Source organism: Bos taurus, chromosome 2 (genome assembly GCF_002263795.3).
Source record: "Bos taurus isolate L1 Dominette 01449 registration number 42190680 breed Hereford chromosome 2, ARS-UCD2.0, whole genome shotgun sequence".
Classification (NCBI taxonomy): Eukaryota; Metazoa; Chordata; class Mammalia; order Artiodactyla; family Bovidae; genus Bos; species Bos taurus.
Window position 1 is genome coordinate 44,681,064 of NC_037329.1, and position 27,220 is coordinate 44,708,283.

At 35.6% G+C, this 27,220-nt stretch overlaps 1 protein-coding gene across 7 annotated transcripts in view; it reads right to left on the reverse strand.

Moving 5' to 3' along the window:
• RIF1 (replication timing regulatory factor 1) overlaps positions 1–27,220 on the reverse strand; it is a 60,326-nt gene that overhangs the window by 25,138 nt on the left and 7,968 nt on the right. For 6 of the 7 annotated variants that reach the window (XM_010802077.4, XM_010802075.4, XM_010802074.4 and 3 more), the window contains exons 7-20: positions 26,658–26,847; positions 24,821–24,913; positions 22,567–22,705; positions 20,459–20,610; positions 16,025–16,142; positions 15,110–15,280; positions 14,821–14,931; positions 14,101–14,163; positions 13,753–13,853; positions 12,248–12,334; positions 10,486–10,559; positions 10,115–10,295; positions 8,426–8,533; positions 7,936–8,085 (exon numbers count right to left, since the gene is read on the reverse strand). In XM_010802077.4, the coding sequence (XP_010800379.1) occupies positions 7,936–8,085; positions 8,426–8,533; positions 10,115–10,295; positions 10,486–10,559; positions 12,248–12,334; positions 13,753–13,853; positions 14,101–14,163; positions 14,821–14,931; positions 15,110–15,280; positions 16,025–16,142; positions 20,459–20,610; positions 22,567–22,705; positions 24,821–24,913; positions 26,658–26,847 (1,738 nt within the window). The remainder of the gene's footprint in view (positions 1–7,935; positions 8,086–8,425; positions 8,534–10,114; positions 10,296–10,485; positions 10,560–12,247; positions 12,335–13,752; positions 13,854–14,100; positions 14,164–14,820; positions 14,932–15,109; positions 15,281–16,024; positions 16,143–20,458; positions 20,611–22,566; positions 22,706–24,820; positions 24,914–26,657; positions 26,848–27,220) is intronic. The other variant, XM_010802073.4, reaches the window with a different exon arrangement.

A 27,220-nucleotide genomic window follows, 5' to 3' on the forward strand; every position in this document is an offset into this window, starting at 1 on the left:
ATTGCTCAACATTAGCCTTTATTGTCAAATATGAAGAAGGTGTGTTAAATACGAACAGAACTAATCAACAAGGAAAGAGGCAATAACAGAAACAGAAGAAAATAAAATACTCTCAAATGTAAGAGGAAATCATATTCACTTAAAAACATTAAATGTAAAATTAAAATTATCAAACACTTCAGCGTTTAAACCGAAAGATGGACACAGAAATATCAAGCTCCCAGAAAGCAGGACCAGAAATAAAGCAAAACACAGAGAGATACAGAGAAAGAAGAGACACAGAGGATGACACCTGAAGACCTCAGCACTTTTTCCTCAGATGAAGGCACAGCTCCTTAAACTGAAAAGATCCACCAAATACTTAACAGAACGATTTTAAAAGATGCCTCAAGACACAACCTTGGTGAGATGTCTAAATTCCAAAGGTAAAAAGAAAATCCTAAACTTAAACTAAAAAACAGGTTGATAATACTAAAATTAGTATCAAATGATGAATTTGCAACAGCAGCAGTAACAAAAATAACAAGTCTTAGATGTGTATTTTGTAGAAAAACTTTACAGAAAAGGGAACAAATGAGCCTATGTTTAACTTCAGAGCTGTGATAAAAAAATTTTCTGGAACCTAAAACTTTTAACTAATTGGTTATATATTTGACAAGATGTTATTAGTCACATGCTTATCATTTCTACAATATAAAAATTGGACAATGAGGAACTCCAATCTCACAAATGAAGGTATCTGCAAAAAATCTTAAAACACTAATCTACAATGTTTTAAAAGAATTTCACTGTGACCAAGAAGAGAATCTCAAGGACACAAAACTGTGTTAATATACAGAAATGTATATTGACAAGAGATTTCATATATGCCGGTAGTAACCAAGTATAGGCAGGGAAGAGACCATTTATACTAGATAAAACTAGATAAAACAACTATAAAACCCCCAAATCAAGCAAGCTAGGTTCAGTTTAGAACTAAAAAAAATATTTCTGAACAGAAAAACTCAATGTTATAAAGATAGAAATTATTTTCCAAATTAATCTCTGAATGCAATATAACCAATCATGCCGAGCAAAATCCCAACAGGGTATTTTATAAAATTTAGGAAGATTCTAAATTTCTTCAGAAGAGAACAAACTGTTAAGTCCATCCAAGATAAGAATTTAAAAGCAAAAACCAAGGGTCAAGCTTTTCCCTAAAAATCACAAAAACATTCAACAAGTTCACTGTCTCTGTGGCCGGTAACAGCACACTTTTAAAGCCACTCTGCCAAATACTATGATATCAAAAGCCCATAATCAGAACTGACACATTATAACTATCTCTACTCTTCTCAGCAGGGTAACCACTATCAAGGACTAGAAATCTTTTCAAATAAAAAAAATGGCACACTTCAGAGTAATAAATAAAATAAATTTCAAATGGAAAGAACACTGTATTCACATATATATGTGCATATAAATATGTAACTTATTGGTTTATTCTAGAATGATACATATCAAACTGCTGACACCAGTTATTCTTTTTATAGAGTAAGGGAAAGGTGTGAATAGGAACCTACATTTTTAAGACCACAAACTTTCAAAGGACAGACTTTAAAAAGCTAATAGGTATATTAAAGACCTAAATGAAAGACCAATTATAAAGATCAGCCCTGGGATTTCTTTGGAAGCAATGATGCTAAAGCTGAAACTCCAGTACTTTGGCCACCTCATGTGAAGAGTTGACTCACTGGAAAAGACTCTGATGCCAGGAGGGATGGGGGTAGGAGGAGAAGGGGACGACAGAGGATGAGATGGCTGGATGGCATCACCGACTCAATGGACGTGAGTCTGAGTGAACTCTGGGAGTTGGTGATGGACAGGGAGGCCTGGCGTGCTGCGATTCACGGGGTCGCAAAGAGTCGGACACGACTGAGCGACTGAACTGAACTGAACTGAGATGTAAGAGCAGAAACTATAAAACTCATAGAGGAAAACATAGGCAGAACACTGTAAGACAAATAAATCACAGAAAGATCCTCTATGACCCACCTCCCAAAGTAATGGAAATAAAAACAAACAAGTGAGACGTAATTAAACTTAAAAGCTTTTGCACAGCAAAGGAAGCTATAAACAAGATGAAAAGACAACACTCAGAATGGGTGAAAACAATAGCAAATGAAACAACTGACAAAGAATTTCCAAAGTATACAACCAGCTCATACAACTCAACACCAGAAAAACCCAATTAAAAAGTGGGAAAAAGACCTAAACAGACATTTCTCCAAAGAAAACATATGGATGGCTAATAAACACATGAAAAGATCCTCAACACTGCTCATTATTAGAGAAATGAAAATCAAAACTACAATGAGGTATCACCTCACATGAGTCAGAATGGCCAGCACCAAAAACTCTACAAACAATAAATGCTGGAGAGGGTGTAGTGAAAAGGGAAGCTTCTTAAACTGTTGGCGGGAATGTAAATTGATATAGTCACTATGTGACTTGTTTTTAAGATACAAGTTTTTTAAGGAGACTCCTTAAAAAACTAGGAATAAAACTATCATTATGACCCAGCAAACCCACTACTAGTCATATATCCTGAGGAAACCAAAACTAAAAAAGTCACATCTACCCCAATGTTGTGAGAATTGGACCATAAAGCAAGTTGAGCGCCACAGAATTGACACTTTTGAACTGTGGTGTTGGAGAAGACTCTTGAGAATCCCTTGGACTGCAAGGAGATCCAACCAGTCCATCCTAAAGGAAATCAGGCCTGAATATTCATTGGAAGGACTGATGCTGAAGCTGAAACTCCAATACTTGGCCACCTAATGCAAAGAACTGACTCATCTGAAAAGACCCTGATGCTGGGAAAGATTGAAGGCAGGAGGAGAAGGGGATGACAGAGGATGAGATGGTTGGATGGCATCACCAACTCAATGGACATGAGTTTGAGTAAACTCCAGGAGTTGGTGATGAACAGGGTGCAGTGTGCTGCAGTCCATGGGGTCGCAAAGAGTCAGACACGACTGAGACACTGAACTGAACCCCAATGTTTACTGTAGCACTATTTACATTAGCTAGTACAAAGAAGCAAACTAGATGTCCATAGACAGATGAATGGATAAAGAAGCTGTGATACATACATCTTCTCACTGCACATGGAACATCCTCCAGGACAGGCCACATCCTGGACCACAAATCAAGCCCTGGTAAATTTCTAAAAAGTGAATAATTTCAAGCATTTTTTCTGATCACAATGCTGTAAGATTAGACTATCAACTACCAGGAAAAAAATGTAAAAAACACAAACATGGAGGCTAAATAACACACTTAATAAGGATCACTAAGGAAATCAAAACAGGCATAGAAACAAATGATAATGAAAACACAACAACCCCAAACCTACGTGATTCAGTTAAAGTGCTAAGCGGGAAGTTCATAGCAATACAAAGGCTACCTCAGGAAACCAGAGAAATATCAAATCAACAACTTAACCTTACACTAAAAGCAACTAGAAAAAGAACAACAACAACAACAACAAAAAAAAACCCAGTTAGTAGAAGGAAAGAAATCATAAAATTCAGAGCAGAAATAAATGGGGGAAAAAAAAAAAAAAGGAGACTATAGCAAAGATCAATAAAACTAAAAGCTGGTTCTTTGAGAAAATAAAATAGATAAGCCATTAGCCATACTCATCAAGACAAAAAGGAAAAAATCTCAAATCAATAAAATTAGAAATGAAAATGAAGAAATCACAACACAGAAATACAAAGGAACCTAAGACACTACTATGAGCAACTATATGCCCATAAAATGCACAACATGGAAGAAATGGACAAATTCTTAGAAAAGTATAACCTTCCAAAACTGAACCAGGAACAAATATAAAATTTCAACAAATCACAAGCACAGAAATCGAAACCGTATATTCCAACAAACAAAAGCCCAGGATCAGATGGCTTCACAGGTTAATTCTACCAAAAATTTAGAGAAGAGCTAACACCTATCCTACTCAAACTCTTCCAGAAAATTGCAGAGGAAGGAAAACGCCCAAACTCATTCTATGAGGCCACCATCACCCTGATACCAAATAAAAGATGCCACACAAAAAAGAGAAAACTACAGGCTGGTATCACTGATAAACATAGATGCAAAAATCAACAAAATTCGAGCAAACAGAATCCAACAACATATTAAAAGGATCATACATCATGACCAAGCAGGCTTTATTCCAGAGATACAAGGATTCTTCAATATGTGCAAAATCAATGTGATACACCATATTAATAAATTGAAAGATAAAAACCACGTGATTATTTCTATAGATGCAGAGAAAGCCTTTGAAAAAATTCAAACCCATTTATGATAAAAACTCTCTAGAAAACAGGCACAGAAGGAACACATCTCAACATAATAAAAGCCAGATATGACAAACCCACAGCAAGCATTATCCTCAATGGTGAAAAAAAGGAAAGCTTTTACTCTAAAATCAGGAACAAGACAAGGGTGCCCACTCTCACCACTACTGTTCAACAGTTTTGGAAGTCCTAGCCACAGCAATCAGAGAAGAAATAAAAGGAATTCAGATTGTAAAAGTAGTAGTAAAACTATTTGCAGATGACATGATCCTCTACATAGAAAACCCTAAAGATGCCACCAGAAAATTACTAGAGCTAATCCACAAATACAGTAAAGTCACAGGATATAAAATTAATACGTAGAAATCCCTTGCATCCCTATATGCTTACAATGAAAAATCAGAAAAAGACATTAAGGAAACAACACCACTCACCACTGCAACAGAAAGAATAAAATACTTAGGAATACATTAACTTAAAGAAACAAAAAACCTGTATACAGAAAACTACAAAACACTGATGAAAGAAATCAAAGATGACACAAACAGATGGAGAAATATACCATGTTCTTAGATTGGAAGAATCAATATAGTGAAAATGAATATACTACCCAAAGCAATCTATAGATTAAATTCAATTTTTTTTTTTAAACAAAAAAAGTTCACAATTTATATGGAGACACAAAAGACCCTGAATATCCAAAGCAATCCTCTAGGAAGAAGAATGGAGCTGGAGGAATCAACCTTCCTGACTTCAGACTACACTACAAAGCTACAGTATAGTACTGGCACAAAGACAGAAATATACATCAATGGAACAAAACAAAGTCTGGAGATAAACCGATACACCTATGGACACCATACCTTTGACAAAAGTGAAGTTGCTCAGTCATGTCCGACTCTTTGCGACTCCATGGACTGTAGCCTACCAGGCTCTGAGGAGCCTCTCAGTCCATGGAATTCTCCAGGCAAGAGTACTGGAGTGGGTTGTCATTTCCTTCTCCAGGGGATCTTCCCAACCCAGGGATTGAACTTGGGTCTCCCACACTGCAGGCAGACGCTTTACCGTCTGAGCCACCAGGGAAGCCTTTGACAAAGGAGGCAAAAGTGTACAATGGAGAAAAGACAATCTCTTCAACAAGTGGTGCTGGGAAAACTGATCAATTGCATGTAGAAGAATGACACTAGAACATTTTCTAATACCACACAAAAATAAATTCAAAATGTATTAAACACCTAAATGTAACACCAGAAACTCGAAAACTCTTAGAGGAAAACAAAGGCAGAACACTTGATGACATAAATCATAGCAAGATCTTCTATGACCCACCTCCCAGAGAAACAGAAATAAAAACAAAAATAAACAAATGGGACCTAATTAAACTTAAAAGCTTTTGCAGGAAAACTGTAAGCAAGGTGAAAAGACAGTCCTCAGAATGGGAGAAAATAACAGCATATACAACTGGCAAATAATTAATCTCCAAAATACACAAGCAGCCCAATACCAAAAAAAAGAACCCAATCAGAAAGTGGGTAAAAGACCTAAACAGACATTTTTTCAAAGAAGACATACAGATGGCTAATAAATACATGAAAGATGCTCAACATCACTCATTATTAGAGAAATGCAAATCAAAACCACCATGAGACATCATTGTACACAGATCAGAACTGCCATCATCAGAAAGTCTACAAACAATAAATGCTGGAGAGGGTTTGGAGAAGAGGAAACCCTCTTACACTATTGGTGCAAATGCAAACCGGTACAGCCACTGTGGAGAATAGTGTGGAGATTCCTCAAAAATCTGGGAACAGAACTGCCGCACGACCCAGCAATGCTACTGCTGGGCATATATTCTGAGGAAATCAGAATTGAAAGAGCAACCTAGAGTCCTTTGGCAGATGAATGGATAAGAAAGTTGTGGTATACAGACACAATGGAGTATTACTCAATTATAAAAAGGAACGCATATGAGTCTGTTCTAATGAGGATGACGAACCTGGAGCCTACTATACAAAGTGAAGTCAGAAACAGCAAGAAAAATATTCTATATTAACACATATATATGAAATTTAGAAAGACAGTGTCGACAATTCTACTTTCATGGCAGCAAAGACAACACAGATGTAAAGAAGAGACTTTTGGACTCAGCAGAAGGCAATGACTGGATGATCTGAGAGAGTAACATTGAAATATATACACTACCATATGCAAAACAGATGACCCATGTGAGTTTGATGCATGAAGCAGGGCACCCAAAGCTGGTGCTCTGGGACAACCTAGAGGGACAGGGTGGGGAGGGAGGTGGGGGCGGGTTCAGGATGGGGGGGTGGGCCACGTGTATGGCCAATTACTGTTCATGTATGGCAAAAACCATTGCAATATTATAATTATCTTCCAAGTAAAAAAAAAAAACTAGTTATAAAACTACCATATGACCCAGCAATCCCATTACTAGGCATATATCCTGAGGAAACCAAAACTCAAAAAGACACATCATTGCAGCACTATTTACAATAGCTAGGAAACAGAAGCAAACTGGATGTCCATAAACAAATGAATGGATAAAGAAGCTGTGGTACATATATACAATGGAATACTACTCAGCCATAAAAAGGAACATATTTGAGTCAGTTCTAATGTGGTGGATGAACCTAGAGCCTATTATACAGAGTGAAGTACGTTAGAAACAGAAAAACAAATATCATACATTAGTGCATATATATGGAATCTAGAAGATGGTACTGATGAAGCTATTTGCAGGGCAGTAATGGAGATGCAGATGTAGAGAACAGATTTATGGACAAGGGTGTGGGGAAAGAGAATGTGGGATGAACAGAGAGAGTAACATGAAAACATATATTGTGCTAAGTCGCTTTAGTTGTGTGCAACTCTTTACAACCCTATGAACAGTCTGGGCCCGCCAGACTCTGTCCATGGGATTTTTCAGGCAAGAATACTGGAGTGGGTTGCCATGTCCTCCTCCCAGGGATCTTCCTGACCCAGGAATCAAACCACATTTCTTACATTACATGCACTAGCAGGCAGGTTCCCTGGGAAGCCCAACATATACACTATCATATGTAAATTAGATAGCAGTGGGAATTTGCTGAATGACTCAGGAAACTCAAACCAGGGCTCAGTAACAACTGAAGATGCATGGGAGGCGGAAGGAGGTTCAAGAGGGAAGAGACCTATGTATACCTATGGCTGATTCATGTTGAATGTGGCAGAAACCAAAACTGTATTGTAGAGCAATTATCTTTTAATTAAAAGATTTAAACAAAAAAGCTAACAGGTATGAAAAAACAAGATATAGGATGGCAAAGTCCTTGTACTGTTCATCTAGAATGGCAAAGGCACACCAGAGTAGTAAAAGCACATCACCATCAAGTGGTCCTGATACACGGACCTTAGAGTCCAATGACACAAAATTGTCTCGCAAAGCTGTTACCTGTTTTATACCTTAACTTCATTACTTATAAACTAAAAGCATTAGTTAATGATAGTTCATAAACATTATCTCTATTTACTTGAAAAGAATTTACTTTAAATACAAAAAAGGTCGGTATCAGAATAAACTCACTGAAAGGCCTTCATCTTCCAAACTGGACATTATCTTGGAACAAAATTCCTCACAGCATAAATTCTCTTCCGCAGTTGCCACCAAAGCTGCACAGCGAGCAAATGCTCTATATAATTCTGACCAAGTTTTAAGTAAGGTCTTCATGGTGACCTAACAATAATAAAAAAAAACTTAGAAAATGTGTACCTATATATCAAATAACTTAATAGAATACATCTTTAACATTTTAAAAACACAGTAACACTTAAGGTGTCAGAAGAGACTAGCACAGGGTAATAAGTCTGCCCACATTCCCAGAGCTCTAACCGAAAAACTGTAGTAATACCACAATACCAGCAATTAACAAAGGTGAAGAGGAACTTCACTCTCTTCACCACTTTCCTTTCTCCTAAGCTGATTATAAGTCATAAGAAAGTCTTATAGAAGTTCATTACAAAGAGTAACATAATATTTAAAAACCGCAAATTCCTCAAGTAAAAATTTGCCTTACCACTGGAATTTTTTGTGCTGGAAAAATATGGTTTATTGGCAAAATCAGTGCACCATAGATAGCACTGAAATTATGTTCTAAGGCATCCCCTTGATTCACTTCATTGGTCTGAAAAAAGAAAATGAAGTTAGACAAATCACCATCTAATTCTAGTCCTAAATAGTGACATCTTATCACATGTAGTAAGAATCATGTTCCCCAACGTCGAGATGTTAAAACAGATGGTGAACTCCTAACCTCTGTAGTCTTTGAAATTAGGGTCCTTGCAGGTGTAATCATGCAATAAAGAAGTCATGCTGACTTAAGGCACGCTCTAATCCAATAACTGGTGTCCTTATAAAAGAGGAAGTTTAATAGAAGATACTTGGAAGAACGCCATGTGAAGATAGGCTGAGATTGGAGTGGTGGATTCACAATATCAACAATTGCTGGATGCTAAGAGAAGCATGGAACACACTCTCTTCTACAGCTCCAGAAGAAACCAAATCTGCCAACATCTTACTATTGAAATTCCAACCCCAAGAGCTTTAAAAAATAAGTTCCTGTTGATTTAAGCCACCAGTTTGTGGTAGTCTCTCAAGCAACCCTGGGAAACAATATACTGTGTTTTAAGTCCTAAAAAAGAATCCCAGAGGTGATTCCACAAACTTTTACTATACGCAGAAGGTAAGACTCAAGCAAGGACTTATAAAAATGGCCTCTGCTGCTGCTGCTAAGTCGCTTCAGTTGTGTTTGACTCTGTGCGACCCCATAGACAGCAGCCCACCAGGTTCCCCCGTCCCTGGAATTCTCCAGGCAAGAACCCTGGAGTGGGTTGCCATGTCCTTCTCCAATGTATGCAAGTGAAAAGTGAAAGTGAAGTCACTCAATCGTGTAGGACTCTTTGCGACCCCATGGACTGCAGCCTACCAGGCTCCTCCGCCCATGGGATTTTCCAGGCAACAGTACTGGAGTGGGCTGCCATTGCCTTCTCCAAAAATGGCCTCTAGCAGACCTCAAACTGTAGGAAACCATTTAGGAAAATAAATCTTGTTCTTCCAAAGGAATATGTTTAATGGAGTGTTGGCTCAAGTAGCTAAAATAAGGGCTACTGTATAATCACATAATTCTTCAGAGTCTTCACTCCATTTGTAAGTAATAATTCCATTAAAGATTGATAAAGCTGCTAATGAACTATTAACAGTGACAGAACTTGAGCTCCATACCTTGCCAATATTATCACTTTTTAAAGTATTTAAATGTAAAGGTCAGTCAACTCAAGAATTAAAGGTTTAGGAACTACTATATGGCTTTGAGGTGTTCACCAACATGATTTGCCATAGAAATCTAAGAATATATAGTTTAGTCAAGACATTCATATTATTCCCCACAGCACAAATGCAAGAATCCAAGATATAAACAGGGAAATCCATATCTATCATGTGAGCCTTCTGGCTTTCTAATCGTAAGAGAAAATGGACTATTTAGTCCCCACTAAGTTACACTTTTTTGAATAAGGCAGAAACACAATGAAAAGAAATCAAGTAATTTAAAGAACAGAAAATTAACCAATCCCACAGATAAAATATGTAATATCTTCCATTCAAATACAAATTTCTATTCATATACTCATGTGCTATATAACAAAGAAAGAAAAAAAAGACAAGGTACTAAACTTGAGAGAAAACATGCAGCTGACTTATATCATACCTGATTAATCAATTCTGTTAATGGGGTGACTATAATACTCCACATTCTCCAAAGATGCTCCTTGTTATCCAACTGCTTTGCATTTTGATTGACAACATTTAAGACAGAGTCACTGAAAGCGAGTGGTGAAGTTGGACCCGAAAGAACACAGCCCACAAGTGTTTCCAGGTTGAGAAAAAACCTGATGGAAAAAAATTTTTGAACTATGCATTAACTGTTCTTTTTGTAAAAATAAATTACATTATAGCAAAGTTACCCCAAAAATGAATCTCAACTTTTTTAATTTTTAAAAAAATTTATAATAGTCTAACTCAAAAGAATATCATTCAACAAACTTTCCAAAATAAACAAAATAGTTTGTTTAAAATTACCTTTCGTCTTCCACACCACATTCCAATAGATTATTATTGAAAGTTAACTGAATTAAGAACAAAGCAGGGGTTCCCTGAAGAAAGATGGGAGATGGCAATCAATTTTCTTGTTACCAACAGTACACTCTTCTTGTTACACTTGTTTTCTACAATTATTTGAAATATGACCCTTTTAAGTTTGAGGACTTTTGAAACTACTTAGGATACAACAAAAATGATAGCAAATGTACTTCCATAAACTACACACAAAAATCAAGTTCTTTATTTTAATTATAGCTGTTCCATCTAGTCAAGCAATTGAAGAATATTAAGAGATTCCAGATATAAACACTGACTTAAAACTTGCTGGATCAACAATACCTACCATCCAGCAGATATTAAATATATTTCACTATAACTAAGCCAGTGTTACAAAGCTTCCAAAACTTGTAACAGTAACCAAAACTACATTTACATAAAAGCAAAGAGAAACCTTTTATTCTAGAAGCCTTTAATCCAGGAAAATAGTTCCATCAATATGCCATTAGTTAATGCCTCACAAGCACACTTGATTGTATTGTGCTTTGCAAATACGGCATATTTTACATATTGAAGATTTGTGGCAACCCTGTTTTAAACAAGTCTACTGGAACCCTTTTTCTAAATGGTATTTGTTTACTTTGTCACATTTTGGGTAATTTCCACGATTTTTAGTATGTGTCCTGACTGCTCGATGGACCAGCTATTATTTTGTCTCCTTCCCTCTCCTCTGGCCTCCGCATTCCCTGAGACACAATATTAAATTTAGACTAATTAACAATGCTCAAGTGGCCTCTAAACATTGAAGTGAAAGGAGCTGCACATATCTCACTTTCAACCAAAAGCTAGAAATGATTAAACTTAATAGTGAAGGCATGCTTAAAGTCAAGACCAGGGGAAGTAATTACAGATGTGGTAGAAATAGCAAAGAACTAGAATTAGGAGTGGAGCCTGAAAACGTGATTGAATTGTTGCAATTTTAAGATAAAATGTAAACAGATGTGGAATTGCTCCTTATGGATGAGGAAAGAAAATGGTTTCTTAAGACGGAATCTACTCCTCGTGAAGATGTTGTAAAGACTGCTGAAATGACAAGATAAACTTAACTGAAAAAGCAGCATCAATATTTGACAGAACTAGCTCCAATTCTGAAAGAAGTTCTACTGTGGGTAAAACACTATCCAACAGCATTATATGCTACAGATAAATCATTTATGAAAGAATCAATCACAGAAAACATCACTGTTGTCTTAAGAAATTGCCATGGCCACCCCAACCTTCAGCAACCATCATTCTGATCAGTCAGCAGCCATCAATACAGAGGAGAAACCCCCAAGCAGTAAAAGATTATGACTCACTGAAGACTCAAATGATTAAGCAACAATTTTAGCCATCAAGTACTTTTAAATTAAGGTATGTACATTGTTTTTTTAAGCCATAATGCTATTTACTTACACTCAGTAGACTATAATATAGTGTAAACATAACTTTTACATACCCTGGGTAACCAAAAATTTCATGTGACTTGCTTTATTCTGATACTCACTTTCTTAGCAGTGGTCTGGAACTGAACTTGTAATTATTTCTGAGCCACACCTATACTTTGTCTATGATTTTTTTCCTTTAGTATAATCAGTATATTCAAATTCAATTCTTTTCGAATTTTGCAATCTAAGTTTCTCTAACTTAAAAAAACATGGATTTTTAGCTAATTTAATCATATCATTACATCTAAGATACTTGCATTAAGAATATCCATATTAGCAACCTGATATGCTGGAGAACCTAATACTTTCTGAGGAAGTCCTTTAATTGTAATTTCCATGAGAACCTAAGAAAGACAAAAGGTTTTACTGTACATTAGTCATTAGTATTCAATATAGTTTTAACAATTTATTATAAGTAATGTTCAGTCATTAATGTAAACACATTCTTATTAGCTTAAAACATTCAAGTACAGAAACACAAAACATAAAAAAAAAAAAGGTCCTTCCTTATTTCCAGGAATAATCAATGCTGTCAGTCTGGAGTTTTTTTAGACCTAACTTTCCATATAAAGTACACAGAGAACATAACTTCCTGAGCTGGCTGTCATGTATCTATTCTTTTATGACATTATTGATATTATACTATGAGATACTTTGAACTTTCTTCACCTGACTGTGAAACAGTTTTCAGTCTACAGACATATTCTTAACTGATAAATGAATATGCATAGCTTATTCAAACTTTTTAAAAACTAATGGCCCTAGAGGTTATTTTTTATACTACAAAAACAAATTCTGCAATCAGTTACATACTCACTAGTGCCAGAAGCCAATATTCAAAGGACTTCTAACTAAAAGCTGGATCTAAGACACATCTCTCAAATGTGACAGAGCCTATCAAACTGCCATCCAAATGTATTAATACACAAGTATTAACCTGAAGTATATAACAGTGACATGACAAAAATTAGTGAAAATGGTTTCATATACTCTCATTTTGAATAGAAACTAATGATAATTATGCATTCGTACACACATTTATTTTGTTTCAGCCCACAGTGCTCTGCATTTATCAACTCATTTAATTATAAACTACTACTACATCTCTTCTTTACAGAGAGGCAAGGAAATAGATAAAGTATCCAAGTTCACTCAGTCAGTAGTCAGGCTGAGGTTCAACCTCATACTAGAGCCTGGCTATTAACCACTATCCTCTACTGTCACAGCAGGTATCACTGTCATGCACATAAAGGAAACAGACTCAAAGTTTATGTAAGGGTATGATTTGTTCCATCTGCAGATTATTTTGGGAAACTCACTATTACAAAAAGTATTCCCAATTTGCTTTCTTTTCTCTACTATATCGTCACAGTTAAAATGCAAAAGCTCTACAAGATTATTACTAGGTATTTTTTCAAATGTACAAAGTAACAATTAGTGGAGCCCAGCAATCTTGTTATAAAATTAGTGTTCATCTGAGTTTCTTCAGTTCAAGTTTCACACTTATCTCATTTTCTCTGTACAGCCTATGCTTTTTCTCATCATATTGGAAGATGTGAGAGCTGCCATTGTCTTCATTTACTTTATTAAGGTTTCAAATGACTGCAAAACCAATGGGACAGCATTTATTTCAGTGCTAAATTGCTGATAAATACTTGATATACAATGTCTTCCCAAATCTTGATCTGTGCTAGTACCTTCAAAATAAAATTCAATTTCAGAGTATGGTTTTAAAATTCCAGCATACAGGTATTGTACTTACCAGTGTTTTCAATACAGGAAATACTTCTGAATTCACTATGCTTTCCAAAGATTTTAATAAGAGAGTCAAAACTTCAGAACCTGGTCTCTCTTTTTTGTTACCTATTCAAAAGCACAAGAAGGGTTATAGTTCTAAAGATGTATCTTTAGGAGTGAAAATACAGTCAATTCAGGAGTAAAAATATATACTCAGAGAGCTATTAAAAAGTAATTTTTAAAAAATAAAGTAATTTGATTAAATAGAAGTCTAGAAGATACAATACTTTAAGTGATTTCAAAATAAATTTTATATATGAAAGCCAAAAAATTCACTGGCTGCTATAAAAGTCTTAATCATTACAGTGCTTACCTGATTCAATAACTGACTTCACCAAGCTAATTAACTCCTTCCAAATAGCATTAATAACTACATCTGCCAAACAAAATAAAAGGTATTTTAGAGTGAAGTATATATAACTACAAAGGCTCCCCCTTTTATGCTTATACTACCGAAATAAACTGAGCAATACTTTGAAATACAATTCTCCTTGTAATAGTCAACCTTTTAACTCAGTTTATAATATACTATCACCTCATTTCTGTTTAGAGAAATATGTTTTCAAATGGACTAACACACTCTGGATAATTTTTTCTATCAATCATATTTTCTGTTATTGAACACTTTTTATTTTTGATACAAGGAAAAACCAAGATTCAGAAGGATATCTGAAAGCCACTAGAAAAAAATCTTCCAGCAAGTTAAATAGCAAACTATCTTATTTTTGAAATGTGTCATTATTTGATAGGCTTTAGAACACAGGAGGTTTAGGTATAGATACTAAAATCACAAAGCCCAGGTTTGAATCATAGCTCTATCACTTCATAACCAGGCATAAGTTAGTTACTTCTCTGTACAACACAATCCCTTATCTGCAAAATGGGCTAATACACAATAAGGTTACTATTAGGATTAAATGAATTACATATAAAGCTCTTGCAGAACAATCTAGAAGCAAGTGGCACCATATAAATATTTATTTTATTTTTAAACACAAGTTTAAGCAATAAAAATCTTCTCTTAAATATTCACCAGAAGCATCTTTTCCAACTGCAACAAAGCTATCATGAACAGCAGTGATAAGTGTATTTGAGTGTTTGGAGAAAAAAGAAGAGCTGCTGATTAATGGATGTTCAAGTGGTTCTAAAAGAGAAAAAAAAAGACAGTTATTCAAAACCAAAGCTTTATGAAATAAATTTCCCAATATAATATGTTAGGTGGTCTGCTATGTTTTCTATTAAAAGACATAAAATTTCTTCACCCCAATTACAGTGTTCTGAATTGTTTTAATAATTGAAATTATTTTTTAAAAATTAAATACCTAGGCTCAGTATAAGTTTGTTTTGCTTAGCAAAACTCACGACTTCTGGACCCAACAAAAAATGAAGCAACATTTCAAGCCCCAAAAGTTGTATAGAGGGGATTGTGGCCATTCCAAAATTTGAATTCAAGTTCATCCGAGGGGTTACAGGAGTTCCATATGGAGAAGCACCTTCAAAAAACAAAACAGCTAAGTTATGCATGATGAGTTACTCAAATATATTTTACTTCATTTCAATGCAATGTACCTTTAAGATTAAATAATGTGTTTCTCAAATAAAAGTTGAAGAGTTTTTGTTTAAAGCCCATAACAGAGTTCCTAATACTAATCTTACTAAGGACTTCCCCAGTGGTCCAACTGATTAGACTCTGCACCCCAGCAGAGTGCAGGTTCGATCCCCGGTCGAGGAAGTCACAGCCCCAAAACAAAACTAAACATACCAGGTTAAGAAGAACAAGATTAAGAGTCCTACACACACAAAAGATGAGTGTCATACACCATTTAAATGAAAATAAATCTCAGGCATTTACCTATACCCTTAAAATATTAACATGCAGGCATTTCTAAAAATATAAAATTTGACTTAGAACAGACCTGCTACTTTTAATAATAACTCCTAAGATTCTAAAAACAAACCTAAGGATCTAATGCACTTTACATAATGTCATGGAAAAAAGTTGTCTTATCCAACTATAATAATGCAATGACAGCAGGAGACAGTAATTGGATTCTTCACCACCTGAGTCACCAGGGAAGTCCTAATTCATACAGAAAACAAAACAATTTTGTGATATGGGAACCAAAATTATGTGACTAATTTTATGTAAATTACATGGAACAAAAACTTGATTCAAAGTCTTTTAAAAAAAAATACAGAAAAAAACAAAAACAAAAACAAGTAGATCTACCTCTTACCTTTGTGTACTGGGGTCATAGGGCTTAAACCTGGAGTAGTAGCTACACGAGATGAACTCCCTTGAGGTGAAGCATTAGAATCAATGCTTATTGTGCTCTGAATCAGAGGCACACAAACCTATTGGGATTAAGTAAAAAAGAGACAGGGAACTGTATCCGTAAACTGCATAAATGTCATTTTTTAAAAAGTCTTACAAAATACAGTTAAATTTCCTTAAGAAGCAGTATCAATTGTCTTAGTATGTTGAAATTTTATCAGCCTTGATACACAAGGTAGAAACTGAAATCTGGAAAAGTGAAAAATCATATTACAATCATATTTGCCCTAAATATATATTATTTATAAATTTCAGTACTACATTCCAGATGGAAAATTATACACGTAAAGAGCTTTTACAAAATAACATATACATGAGTTTTAATGTTACTGGCAGATAGACCATTTTAAGCTTTTTAAAAAAACACCTTAAAAAATATGAACTAAGACAACTTCAAGCTCATTTCTAAGATTATTCCAAGACCTGTCAAATCTAGCCAGTAAGCAGATTATGCCAAGGAATGGATGGGACAATTGGGTAAGATTAGCCTACAAGGAGGACATCCCACGTGGTGCAGTGGTAAAGAATCCTCCTGGCAATGAAGGAGAAGCAAGAGATGGGGGTTCAATCCCGTGGTCAGGAAGATCCCCTGGAAAAGGAAATGGCAACCCATGGAAAGAGCCTGGTGGGTTACAGTCCACGGGGTCAAAGAGTCATACATGACTGAGCACACATAGCCAACTAGGAACTAATAATGGTAGAATTTGGAAAAATTATGATCCCAATCACATGCTAACAATCAATGTCCAATTTTAATTAGTTCATGCTTTAAGCTGAAACTCTAATACTTTGGCCACCTGATGTGAAGAACTGACTCATTTGAAAAGACCCTGATGCCCAGAAAGATTGAGGGCAGGAAGAGAAGGGGATGATGGAGGATGAGATGGTTGGAGAGCATCACTGACTCAATGGACATGGGTTTGGGTGGACTCCAGGAGTTGGTGATGGACAGGCAGGCCTGGCGTGCTACAATTCATGGGGTCGCAAAGGGTTGGACACGACTGAGCGACTGAACTGACCATGCTTTAACAAATTTAAAAACTTCAATATAGTAAGCAATTAAGCATTTAAAAAGAACTTGCTAAAAAAAAAACCCAAGTATACTTGAGGAAGAAATGATAAACGAATTCAGCAAGGTATGCACAATACCAGGTTAACACACAGAAATCTGCTGCACTTCTATTCAGTAGTATCATCAGAAATGGAAAGTAAAAAATCCCTTTTAAAATCACATAAAAAAATACCTAGGAATACTCTTGATCAAGGAGGTAAAATTCTTTTATTCTGAGAACTACAAAACATTAATAAAGGAAACTGAAGATGATTTAAAGAAACGGGAAGGTCTGTGCACAATTACTGAGCCTGTGCTCTAGAGCTCAAGTGCTCCAACTAACGAGTCCCACGCCAGGGTCTGTGCTCTGCAACAGAAGCCACCACAATGAGAAGCCCGTGCACCGCAACGGAGAGTACCCACCACTCCTCAAAACTAGAGAAAGCCTGAGCAAAGTAATGAAGAACCAATACAGTCAAAAATAATTAAAAATTATAAAGACAAAAAAAAAAAAAAAGAAATGAGAAGATATCCCATGCTCTTGCACTGAAAGAATATTGCTAAAATAGCCATACTACCCAAAACAATTTAATGGGATTGCTATTAAATTAGCCATATGGAACCATCCCAGAATTGCCAAAGCAATCCTGAGGATAAAAATAACACAGGAGTATAACCTTCCCAGACTACTACAAAGCTACAGTAATCAAAACAGTGTGATAACTGCCACAGGAACAGATATACGGATCAATGGAACAGAATAGACAGCCCAAAAATAAACCTTGTGGTCAATCTTTGACAAAGAAAAGAATATACAATGGTGAAAAGACAGTCTCTTTAGTAAGTACTGTTGGGAACGTTGGACAGCTGCATGTAAATCAATGAAGTAGAACACTCCCTCGGAGAAGGCATTGGCACCCCACTCCAGTACTCTTGCCTGGAAAATCCCATGGACAGAGGGGCCTGGTGGGCTGTAGTCCATGGGGTCGCTAGGAGTTGGATACGACTGAGTGACTCACTTTCACTTTTCACTCTCATGCATTGGAGAAGGAAATGGCAACCCACTCCAATGTTCTTGCCTGGAGAATCCCAGGGACAGGGGAGCCTGGTGGGCTGCCGTCTATGGGGTTGCAAAGTCAGACATGACTGAAGTGACTTAGCAGCAGCAGCAGCAAACTCCCTTACACCATACACAAAAATAAATTTAATGTCGCTTAAATACTTAAGTATAAGACAGGACACCATAAAATTCCTAGAAAGTAACATAGGCAAAATACTTGCTGACATAAATTATAGTAATGTTTTCTTAGGTCAGTCTCCCAAGGCAATAGAAATAAAAGCAAAAAAAATCCCAAATGGGACCTAATTAAATGTACTCAGTATAGTAAAGCCCCAGTAAAGGAAGGCATAACAAAATGAAAAGACAATCTACCAAATGGGAGGAAATATCTGCAAGTGATGTAATCAACAAGGGCTTAATTTCCAAAATGTATGAACAGCCCACACAACTTAGTAATGAAAACCCAATCGAAATGGGCAGAAGACCTAAACAGACACTTTTCCATGCCTATAGGCACACGAAAAGATGCTCAATTTCATTAACTGCATTAGAGAAATTCAAATCAAAGCTATAAGGAGGTACCACCTCACATCAGTCAGAATGGCCATCATTAAAAACTCTACAAACAACAAATGTTGGAGGATGTGGAGAAAAGGGAACCCTCCTACAACGTCAGTAGGAATGTAAATTGGTACAGCCACTATAGAAAACAGTATGAAATTTCCTCAAATAACTAAAAATAGAGTTGCCATCTGATCCAGTAACTCCATTTCTGGGCATCTATCTGGACAAAACTCTATACTTTGAAAAGACACATGCATACCTATGTTCAGAGCAGCACTATCTGTAATAAATAGCTAGGACATGGAAGCAATGTAAAGGTCCATCAACAGATGAATGCATTAAAAAACATGGTATATGTATACAACAGACTACTACTCAGTCATAAAAAAAATGAAATATAATAGCATCTGCAGCAACATGGATGGACCAACAGATTATTGTATCAAGTGAAGTCAAAAAGAGACAAATAGCACACGGTATCACTTACATGTGGAAATAAAATGACACAAATGAACTTACTTTCAAAACAGACTCACAGACACAGAGAACAGACTTGTGTTTGTCAAGGGGGAGGGCAGGTGGGGGTGGACTCGACAGGGCACTTGGTTAGCAGACACAAACTGTTAAATACAGGATGGCTAAACTACATGGTCCTACTGTAGAGCATAGGGAAATATATTCAGTATCCTGTAATAATGGAAAATATGAAAAATATGTAACTAAATCACTTTGCTGTACACCAGAAACTAATACATGTAAATCAACTACACTTTAATAAAAAATAAATTAAGGACTTCCCTGGTGACAGAGTGGATAAGAATCTGTCCCCAAAGAAGGGGACATGGGTTCAACCCTTGGTCCGGGCAGATTTCACATGCTGTGGAGTAACTGAGCCCATGTACCACAATTACTGAGCCTGTGGCTCGAGAGCCCATGAGCTGCAACTACTGAAGTCCACTCGTCTAGAGCCTGTGTTCTGCAATGAGAGGCCTCTGCAATGCAAAGTCCACACACCAAAGAGTAGCCCCTCCTTGTTGCAACTAGAGAAAGCCCATGCAAAGTGACAAAAATCCAGCACAAAAATAAAAATAAAATTATTAAAATATAAATTAAAAATAAATAAGAGTAGTTATCAGAGCTACCCTTTTTTAACTTAGACAAAATAACAAGTTTAAATGCCAGCAAAGATATCAAAATCTAAAGGAATAAACTCATGTGTAACAATGAAAAGCTACAAGGGTATTAAATGATTGGTTATCACTACATAGCCTAGAAAGAGATTTAAAAATTAGAATTACTCCAACTTTGTATCATCTACCCAGTGTAGCACATGATTTCTATTTCAGTAATGCTGACTCTACTCTCAATTATATTCCAAGTCATATGCAATTCCTTTAAAAAAATCTTTCATAATGTCTCTAGAATAAGAACAGACATATGAGTGTCTACTGATTAAAAAGGCTGTAGAGGTCCATTTCAGACAACTGGAGAATATCCTTTAAGGAAAACGACCTCAAGTTCTGTGTCAGGGTGAAAAACATTTTTTATATATAACATGGTCCGCTGGTCTGCCAAGCACTGAAAGTTAGACTGGTAGGATTTTAAGAACATACTACTAAAAAAAACACATCAAGTATCATAATCAACACTTGTAATGTTACCTGTTCAAAATTAGCAGGAAGATGAGGTCCTAGTCTCATCAACAAATACCACCAGACTTCTAGTTTTGTCAGCGCTAGAGTTTCTGTTCTCACATGGATAGAACTCAAAGGCTGCATCAACAACTTCAGTCTTTTTGCACTACACAGTATTTCTTAAAAGAAAAGAAACACCCAAGTGAAAATACTGAAGAGCTAAAGATTAAACTTTAAGAATGACAGCATGCAATAAGTCTTTTACTTTAGCAAGAGAATTAAAAAATTCTTTAGTCAGTGGCTATTCCTATTCGCCCCAAAATTTTCATGCTGACATACAGTTAGGTCACAATACTTAATAGACTTATTTAAAAAAAAAAAAAAACAGTAATATTTATTAGATACCCTATGCCAGGGCTGACTTTCCCAGCATTCAGCAATGTCTGCAGTATTTTTGGTTGTTCCAACTGGGAGGGAGGGATAGAGAGCACTACTGGTATCTAGTGGGCTGCATCTCGGAATGCTGCTGAACTTCCACTGACACACAGGGCAGTTCTTCACAACAAACTGCCCAGCCTAAATGCTAAAATGTTCAGTAACTCTAACTGCTTGAGTATTCTCATTATCCCCATTTTATAGACCACAAAATAGAGCATATTTTTTTACCTCATAAAAGGCTGTCATTTAAAAATTTTATTAGTTTTTAAGTTTTTATTGATTTTTTTTTTTCTCTTTACAGCATTGCTTCTATGTTTGGGTTTGTTTTTTGGCCACGAGGCAGGTGGCATCTTAGCTCCCCGCCAGGGATCAAACCTGCATCTCCTGCATTGGAAGGCAAAGTCTTAATTCCTAGACCACTAGGGAAATCTCAAAAAATCTACTAGTTATTTCTTTTATCAAACATTTTAACTGTTGGTGCCATGAGACTTAGGATATATTATCTAAATATTCACATTTATTTAGAATTGGTGTCTACTTTTGAACTACTTTATCTAGTCTCCCATTTAGCCATTCTTCCAGTGAGATTTAAGCAGAAGCGTACGTGGAATTTCTGAAACTTTGTTATAGACTGTTGACTCTCTGGGAAGAAGTTCATTTTTGCCCCTTCTGCCTTCCCTCCTTCCTATAGGCTGCAACAAAAGCATATTGACAACGACAAGAGAAAGACAAGCATCTGATTCCTTAATGAATTCATGAATACACAGTATCAGTCAGACTCTCTAGATCTTGACCTATTTCAAATCAGATAGCATTTTATTGATCTTCAAGTCACTCCCATTTTATTCTTTAACTCAAAGATATACAATTTCAGTAGATTTAATCCTCAACAATACAGTACCTCACACTGAGAGCTTATCAACAACGGTGACATTTCCAATTAAAATATACGCCTGCCAATATTTTCAATAAAAGTAGTTGTAGTTAATGCAAATAATGCACATTTTCAAAGGGAACAAGGATTATTAATAGTCTTTGCAAGGGAAAACAGGATGAAATCAACATTACTTAGCATATCTTATAAACTATCAATTACATCCAAGATTAACTACAGTTACACAGGCAGACTCATACTTCTCACTTATGGGAAAAATACTTTCTCATACGTATATTAAACACTTCCAATGGACAATAAAAAGATAAGGGTAAGAAACATCAAAAGGAATCACTCCTATATATTAATGTTAACCCACTATTAGGTGCTATTCTTAAAGGTCCTGAAAAAAAATTCCTCTGTCACTGATACTTGTATTCCACAGCAATCACAACTGTTTGCTCTAGTCTACTGGCTTTGTGACTTTTGATAATACTTAATCGTTCTGAAAGTGTTACCATTTACCATCTGAGGTCTATTATGATAACTGAGAAGTACATAAATGCTCAAGTAAGTGCTGGAATGTACTAAGAAAACCACAAATGGCATGTCACTTTGTTCAGTTTTTGAAAGAGTGTAAATTTTATACCTATGATTTTCAATAATGCCTGGCCTTTACAAACTCTATTGTTAGCTACAAATTTATTCCCCTAAAATACTCAATGATAGGTAAATATTCAGTATTAAGTCCAAAAAAAAAAAAGCTTTTTCATCTTGCTTAAGTAAAACTCATAACAAAAATCAGTCTTAAAATATTACTTACCTGGATTTAAAGCAAAATTATCTATTAAACTCTTCCAAGCAATAAAAGCTATTTTTTTAATCATGGGTGCTCCACTACGAAATCCCAGTTCTTCCAGCTGTAACAGAGAATTAATGAAACTCCCACTTCGATGCAAGGTCTAAAAAGGAAAAATCATTAAGAAGTTTTTTACTTGCCTGAAACAATTATAGGCACTATTAACATTCGTCTAATGTATTCCAATAAAAAAATACACAGGATAGAACATTAACAGTCACAAGTGATTACAATCCACACATAATCTGAACAGAATATAAATAAAAAACTGGCTTAGAAATTCACAAAAACTGTTAAGAAAGCCACTAGAGCTAATAAAATACTTTCAGCAATGTTGCAGAGTACAAGTTGTTGTTTAGTCACTAAGTCTCATTTGACTCTCTTACGACTGTAGCCTGCCAGGCTCTCTGTACAGAATACTAGACCAACACACAAAAATCAGTTGTTTCTCCACAAAAGCAATGAACAATCTAAAAAGCACATTAGGAAAGCAATTCCATTTATAACCTAAAAGAATTAGCACCTAAAAGAATTAAATACTTAGAAATACATTTAATCAAAGATGAAAAACTAAAGGCTACGAAGTACGGTTGAAATTTGAAAAGACCTAAATAAATGGAAAATCATTCCGTGTTCATGAATAGGAAGATTTAATATCATTGTAACAGCAATATTATCCAAAGTAATCTACAAGTCCAACGCAATTTCTATCAAAATTCCAAAGTCCTTTTCCAACTGAGAAATAAAAGCTTACTCTCAAAAATTCATTATAAAAGAATCCCATTTAGCCAAAACAATTTTGGAAAAAAAAAATTACGAAGTTGGAAGACTAACTCCCTTGACTTCCAAACCTACTACAACACTACAGTAATTAAAGCGTATGGTAGTGAGGACTTCCCTGGCAGTCCAGTGGTTAGGACACCATGCTTCCAAATCAGTGGGCATGAGTTTGACCCCTGATTGGGGAATTAAGATCTCTCATGCCACATGATGCAGCCACCAAAAATAAAGCTATGGTAATGGCTTAAGGAAAAACATAATAGACCAATGGAAAAGTGATTCCAAAAACACTCTCACATATACTGTTAACTGATAACCAATAAGAATTACCCAGATTACCAAGACCATTCAATAAGAACAGTCTTTTTAACAAATGGTGCTTGGAGTATTCACCTGCAAGAAAACGAAGCCAGATCCTTGTCTTATTCTACATACAAAAATAAACTCAAAATGGAACCAAGATCAAAACTTATGAATTAGCAAATAAATTCAGAGAGAAAGCAGAATAGAGGTTACGAGGGGCTGCCGGAAGAGGGGCAGAGGGAGCCACTACTTATTTAACATGTACAGTTTTTTTGGGGGATGGCAAAAAAGTTCTGGGTGTAGACAGTGATGATGTTTACACAACTGTAAATGCTTTTAATATCACTCAACTGTATACCTTAGGATGGTTATGATAAATATTATGCTTATCACACACAAAAAAATCACAACTTCCCCCTCAAAACCAGGCTTAAATAAAGAATATACAGTCAATTCTCATTATTCACTAGTTATGTTCTATAAAGTTGCCTTGATACTGTATTAGCAAATTCTGTGCCATGGCTTCTAAGGAAAATGCAGGATTAGCTTCCTACAAGCCTCTGATCACATTTTCATCAACCATCTGACACACAATCTTGCTTCATGTGTGTTTGGTTTAAAGACAACTTATTTAATATATACAGTTTGATTCACTAACATTGAGCTCACAGCAGACAGCACTATAACTCACGCTTTTTCTCCTAAGGCACACAACAGACTTCCTCTACTTAGCAACCAGAGAGCACTTCAGCACTACACCTGGGGGCCATTTAAAACTGAAATCTCCAAGAAAAAGTGCAAAACATGAAAAATGTGGCACCAAATGTATCATGAAATGGATATCTGTTTAAAGGACATTGAGAATTAGAGCAAAAAAAGCAGAACATAACCCTGGCTCAACCTCAGACTGGAACATGCATGAGTACATGTAAGACTCAAATTTGTTGCCACTCTACATGTCTACAATTGACTGCAAAAGCAGCACAAATACTGACACTGGGTTTACAAATAAATTTTAATAAGTAGGTCAATTTTCATATATATGGCACACATAAATAATGAGGATCAACTATACTATGTAAAGTTAAGAAAATAAAAGGTCTGGTGTGTATAAAAACCTTAACTGTGAACTTACCTTCCCAAGAAGTTTGACAAATAAAGGCCACAATTTTAACACATAAGTCTCATTTTTACTCATAAACAGTTTCTGGAGTTCTGAAAGTAATTTCTGAAAACAAAAGCAAGAGTATTTACCAAAAGACTCCTGAAAAGAATGCAATATTACATTGATTGTCTCAGCCAAGTAATTTTTCCCAATATTTTATCAGGAAGTTTCACACATATAGCAAAGCTGACAGTTTATAGTAAATGTCCAAGTATATGCTTGGACATTTTTACTATGCTTGTCTTATCACTTATCAGGCCATTCTTCCATCCATCAATATAGCTTTCTTTTCCCCTACCAATACACTTTCCCCTAAAACACTTCAGCATGCATATCATCAGAGTTCAAATGATAATGTTTTAACTTCTATTAACTTAAAAAATACATTAATAGCTTCATGGGTAATACATCTGAGAAAATTTGAGTTCAAATTTATCATTAAGAATCTTATACAGTGGACGCTTGAATAAAGTGTGTTACTGTGTGGTTCACTTACACTTGGGTATCTTTCAGCAGTAAATACCACAGTACTACAGTCCGTGGTTGGCTGAATCCAAAGGCACAGAGGAACCACGAATACAGAGGGTCAATTATAAATTATACATGGGTTAAACTTGAGCTGTTCAAGGACTGCCTATATAAGCTCTTAAAAAATTAATAAATATTTATCAGTTAAAAATCTCACAAAAACATTGGAGTTACTTTTAGCTCAGGCATTACCATGAGGAATCCTGAATTTTAAAAAACTAAAAAAACAAATCCCCAGGTTTTAGAATGTGGACGTCTCCCCCTCTGCCTGGATTACTGTACTATCTCCCAACTGGGTTCCCTGCTCCTATGCAACCCCTGCCTAGAATTTATTTAACATAGGCAGAGGGATCCCCTTAAAAGCCAAGTCTGTACGTATATCACTCATAGACTCAAAACCTTCAAATATGGTTTTCAATATAATCCAGATGCTTTAAAACCAAGCAATAAAGCAATAAAAGCCAAGTGCTTACAATGGTCTACAAGGTCCTATGTGGCTTGGCCCTGTTTCTGACATCATCTTCTACCCTCTCATCCTCATTCACTCTATCACACTGCCCAGTGTTTGATGAACACAACCTAGCACATCAGAACAAGGCCTTTGCTTCCACGGTTCCTAACTTGAATAAGTTTACTCTTCATCATTCAATTAGCTAACTCCTATTACCCCTTCAAATCACCTATTCTTTTTCCTTCTCTGACCACATCACCCTTTCTCTTGGAAAGCACTTTCATCCAGTCCCCACTGTTTCCCATAATCTCTTTCCTAAATGTACTACATACTTTTTTATTGCTCCCACTAGAAAATAAGCTCCAAAACAAATTGCTTTTGTTCACTGCTATATACACAGTACCTAAACCAATGTCCAGTACATAACAGGTACTCAATAAATGTTACAAGAAAGACTGAAAAACCTAAAACTTTGGGCAAATAATAATGGGAAATTGTACACACTACATGCACTTTTATGCCTTAAATCTGTAGCTCCTGGGATTATGCTGTAACAATCCAGATAGCGATGAATCAGATAACACTCTCCCTTTTCCAAAAATGCAATTTCTTCATTCTTTATGGATGAAATAAAATGCCAGGATTGCAGTTAACACTGAATAGACAGCTCCTTTCCTTACCGTAATTAGAAGTGGGTGATATTAATTCAAGCAATTCTTAAATTTAATTCAAAGAGGAACTTCCTAGATCATAGTGCAATTACACCAATATGAGTCCTATGCTTGGTGCAAAACCTCACAGTGCAATATCCAAAAAAGTATTACTTACGGTAGTCATAAGCTGCTCTGTGATAGATGCTATTTCTTGCTGTTTCTGAAGCAACAAAGGCATTCCCATCTCTAGAGCAGTGGCTCCCCGCAAATGTACTTTTTGGGCTGAATGAACCAGTAAAGGTATGACCAATTTTGCCCACCTAATTGACTCTTCTCCCATTTGAACTGGGGCTTGTTCAATTAGTCTGTAATAGAGAAATCAATGACTAAATTAGTTTAAGTAGTTTTATTTCTAAACTACCTTTATGTCTAAACTACCAGGAAAGTAAACAGTACACAGAAATATGCACAGTATGGTCCATTTATTTTAGAATATTATCTACAATACACACACACACAAAAATAGATCTAACATAATTTGTAGACTTCCCTATTTTAATAAATTTTTCAAATAATGAAAACACATCATCTTTCTTCAGATTAAAAAACTTTAGTAATTATTTTTACACAAATTATATTCTTATAGGAGAGAACAGCTAGAGAACCATGATATACTGTGAACATCAATCAGGGCATCAGAATACTAGTTAAAGCATATAGCTCAACAACTAAAGAACA